This window comes from Limulus polyphemus, unplaced genomic scaffold, assembly GCF_000517525.1.
Source record: "Limulus polyphemus unplaced genomic scaffold, Limulus_polyphemus-2.1.2 Scaffold9023, whole genome shotgun sequence".
NCBI lineage: Eukaryota > Metazoa > Arthropoda > Merostomata > Xiphosura > Limulidae > Limulus > Limulus polyphemus.
Genome location: NW_013674633.1, coordinates 6507 through 11171, shown reverse-complemented (window position 1 = coordinate 11171; position 4665 = coordinate 6507). Strand labels below are relative to the sequence as shown.

General features: G+C 34.5%; 1 protein-coding gene across 1 annotated transcript in view; it reads right to left on the bottom strand.

Annotated features, from left to right (window-relative positions):
• LOC106475706 (matrix metalloproteinase-21-like) overlaps window positions 1-4665 on the bottom strand; it is a 22719-nt gene that overhangs the window by 15954 nt on the left and 2100 nt on the right. The window contains exons 2-3 of the mRNA XM_013936382.2: window positions 3589-3883; window positions 2561-2841 (exon numbers count right to left, since the gene is read on the bottom strand). Of these exons, the coding sequence (XP_013791836.2) occupies window positions 2561-2841; window positions 3589-3883 (576 nt within the window). The remainder of the gene's footprint in view (window positions 1-2560; window positions 2842-3588; window positions 3884-4665) is intronic.

Below are 4665 nucleotides of genomic sequence, written 5' to 3'. Positions count from 1 at the left end.
TACCACACATTTAAACCAGATCGTTGATCGCTATGTTTTCTGATTCTAACTTCAACCTATTATATTTTAGTCTTATACCACACATTTAAACCAGATCGTTGATCGCTATATTTTCTGATTCTAACTTCAACCTATGATATTTTAGACTTATATCACACATTTAAACCAGATCGTTGATCGCTATATTTTCTGATTCTAACTTCAACCTATGATATTTTAGTCTTATACCACACATTTAAACCAGATCGTTGATCGATATATTTTCTGATTCTAACTTCAACCTATGATATTTTAGTCTTATTCCACACATTTAAACCACATCGTTGATCACTGTGTTTTCTAATTATACCATACAGAGCGTTGAACATTTTTTTTATTTTCAAGAATGTTCTTCTTTTTTTTTGGGGGGGGGGGGTTGGTTCGTTTGGAATTTCGCGCAAAGCTACACGAGGGCTATCTGTGCTAGCCGTCCTTAATTTAGCAGTGTAAGACTAGAGGGAAGACAACTAGTGATCACCGCCAACTCTTAGGCTACTATTTTATCGACGAGTAGTGGGACTGACCGTCACGTTATAACGCCCCCACGGCTGAAAAGGCGAACATGTTCGGTGGGACGGGGATTCGAATCCACGACCCGCTGATTGCGAGTTGAACGTCCTAACCACCTGGCCATACACAGCCTTTCTTGTTTTGTATCACAAATTGTCTTCGTGATCTTACCATTGTAAGCATTACGTTCAGCAATTTGAATTAAATGCGCAAGTCTATTTAAAATGAATATTTAAATATAAAAATAAGCCAAGCTAACCGCGACTACTATTGCTAAACAATCAGTCATTATTGATGTGTGTTTAATCCTTTTACTGCCACGTGCACATATATGTTTTCCGCTAAAGCGTGCAATGGGAGTTTGGAAATTTGTACCACCATAAAGAAAGGGTATTCCCTTCAAATATCTCAACTATTAGCGGCTTCAAATTTCATAAAATAAAAATATTAGACATATATATATTTCTATTATCTAAAAGTAAGCCTTTCATTGGGATGTTTGTAATTAAGCCCAAAGCTACACCACGGGTATCGAAACCCGGATTCTAGCGTTGTAAGTCTGCAGACATACCGCCGTGCCACTAGGGGGCTTTTCAGTAGGAGAGCTAAAATCCAATTTCCAATCTTAATGTAGTCCTTTATAAGTTAACTCATTAATTCTTTATTTCATAAAAGATCGCTATTTGAAATATAACTAAATAATACTTATACATTTCATGTTCAATTTTCGGAGTGAAAACATTGTATGAAACAGAGTGTGATTTTAATTTTATTCAACAGGAAGAGGCAGTGAAAATCATAATAAAAACACTTATCTATATTTGGCCTATGGATTAGGTAAAGTTTTAAAGCCAAAACTTTTCTGTCAAGGTGAGATTGTCACTTCAGGGTTTAGTTAGAAATCAAGAAGAAACATTTCCTGATAACACTTATTCTGACAACTAATGTATCATAAATGCACCAATTAACATTAACTAGGGTTATGATTTAAAACTATAATTAGTTCACAGATATAACTTTTAGTATTTCCATATTTGTTGTATAAATATAATGATATTAGGAAGTGTGGACTTATAACGAGCAATGAAAAGATTATCAATTACATCAAAATAAACATTGTTGACTTGATGTTTCTGTTCAAACAAATCAAGATAGAATATTCATGACCTTATATTAATTGTGCACCTGTTGGTATTAATAGCTTAACCAGCGGTTTTATTAATAGCTCAATAATAGTCGTGCTTAAAAATCGTTTGGAGAAAACACAGACTTTCTTACATTTTATTTTGCTCAAAGCCGGATGTTTTTAGCCAGTTTCACCATGGGTATTTTCAACCTTTCAGACTTAATGCTGGCTATGCTACAACCTTTTAGGCTGATGCTGTTACCTTTCAACTTATTAGCCTTTATACTGACTCGACTTTGGCTACTCTACAACCCATTAAGCTTAACTGTGGGTATTTCAATTTTATGTTCGCCCTTTCAGCCGTGGGGGGCGTTATAATGTTTCGTTCAATTTCACTGCTCATTGATTAATACTAGCTCAAGAGTTGGCGGTGGGTGATGAAGACCGTTTGTCTTTTCTCTAGTCTAACACTTCAAAATTGTAAACGTCTAGCAGAGATAAGCCTCGTGTAGCTTTGCGCGAAATTCAAAACAAACAGTTAACATAATGTTTATAATTATGGGCGGCTTTCATTTTTAAAAAAGGCCCCAGTGGCACAGCGGTATGTCTGCGGACTTACAACGCTAGAAACCGGGTTTCGATACCCGTGGTGGGCAGAGCACAGATAGCCCTTGTGTAGCTTTGTGCTTAATTAAAAACAAACAAACAAAACAATCATTTTTAAATTGCATAGTTTTTAACTTCTTTAGCCACTTAAGAAAAAGACATGTATTTGCTTATATTAATATCTGTATACAACTCTGTATATTAAGCTGGAAATGGCTCGAATAACCTTAATAAGACGAATACGAATAAGTGTGATATGAAGATTAGCAATAAACTAACCGAATTAAAAGCATATCTTTCAACATTGTGTAAAGAACGCTTTTTTCTTCGAGATTGGATGTATTCGTGCATTTTCTCCAGCTTCCGGTCAAAAACTCCGCTCTCTATTTGCTCAATGTAATCTTTCATCCATCGTCGCCTCTTGGAGAAAGAAAACTGGGTTGAGGTTGAGGGTGCAAGTCTCGTGAAAGGCTTTCTCGATGGCGTCATAATCAGGTCGTGCAAAGCTAATGTCAGTTTTGGAACTTCCCGTTTGAAACGCTTTACAGGAGGATATCCAGCTGTGTGAAACAAAAAGACAACAATGTGAGTAATAACTGATAATATATTCAAATGTTTAAATTTTAACTCCAGTTTGCCTAATTTGCATAATTGTTCTTATCTTATAGTTACTTTTTATCCATTTCTTTACTGAATATTTGAGGACACATTTAATAGGAAAGTTCTAGAATATTATTGCTGTTATTTTTCCAAACGTTTAAGTTGTGTGATCATTTAAATTTTATTGCTGTCTGGAAATTAAATTAAAAAAAACAAACACGTTACCTACCTAAGATTTTTTTTTTAAATTTCACATACAATCAACTTTTCCTGTGAGGTGTTTATTTACAGTTTGATTCAAGGGTAGGGTTTTAACAGATACATATGTTTTCCACAATTTTTCTTAACATGTTAATTTGTTAGATGGATTGCCTATATAGTTAAAACGTGCCTCGCCAACATTTTTTTTAGTAAATTAACCCTTTATGTCAGTTGTTCTTGCATTTCGTTATTTGGAAGGATAGGGTATCAATATCCGGAATGTTGGGATACGAAAACAAATCGTCAAAAACAAAACACAATCTTGATTTTGTTAGACTTAATAAGAAAACAATAAATAGTTTAACTAGCTAATAAATGTCTTCTGAGCAACAGAAATTTAGTTAACCCTTTAATGGAAGGGAGATCGAGTTCCAGGAGGTGTGACTTTTGGAATAAAGACGTAGAAGGCTCAAGAATTTTTCACCAAATAACGCAATGCTACTTACATCTTAGGCCTAATTGCATAGGCTGAAAAGGCACAGCTGCTGATTCGTCATCTGAGTTTCCGCAGCGAGACTCACTCATAATTTGTAACGTTCCTGCATCCAGACGACCTGTCTGAGGTGTGTTATACGTTTTCTGATAATTCTTGATTGCATTCTCCAAATCTGATCTAGTACAGGCACGATATGGTTTGAACCTACTTCCTACTTCTGGAAGAATATGAAAGAAACCTGGAAACACTGATCGTTTTTGTCTCCTAGAGCCACACTTCAAATATCCATATTTTGCTAAGATATCCTGTAATGATTAGCAAATCGCAAGGATTGAACACTAATATTAGAATAACTAAACAAAAACGAAGTCAGATGAAACATTTGCAAAATAATGCATATAACTATTTAGTATATTATATAGAAGATTAATTACAAACTGTTGAAACATATTTAAATTAGCCACTGTTTCCCTGCAGGATGATTTTAGAACTACAGTCACATCACATTAAAGGAAACTGCGCTGCCAAGGCCGAAACATAATCAGTGGCTGAAGGAACATGTAAACAGAAAGTAATATTTATACAGTTAAATCGTATAATAGAGGCAAAAGACAATAATATAAATAATGGAACCTTCAATGTTCTCTACAGAAGCAGAAAGGAAAGACAACTTGCACAGTAGAGCGTTTAGAACAGCAAAATATTCCAAAGGTTCAACCTATCAGGTTTAACGTCCTTATCTACAAAGTTAAAGTTACTAAATAGAATCAAAAAGCCATTGCAGTGAAACTAGGAATACTTCCTTACACCAGAACTGGTGTATTTAAGTGTTTTTACACTCACAAAAAAGAGACCTATCATTCTATAGGTATTTAAAGAACTTGTAGCATTCCGCCATAATTGAATTATTCGTATTGTTAGCCGACACTGGTACATAATTGAATAGAGTTGTTTAAACATTTGTTTAACAACAAGTAAAAGAATGATAGGTTTATTTTTTTGTGAATGTAAAACACTTAAATACACCATTTCGATTTTCGATACCTCACTACTATAAAGGCTTGGTTTGGTCTGATATTTCATTGGT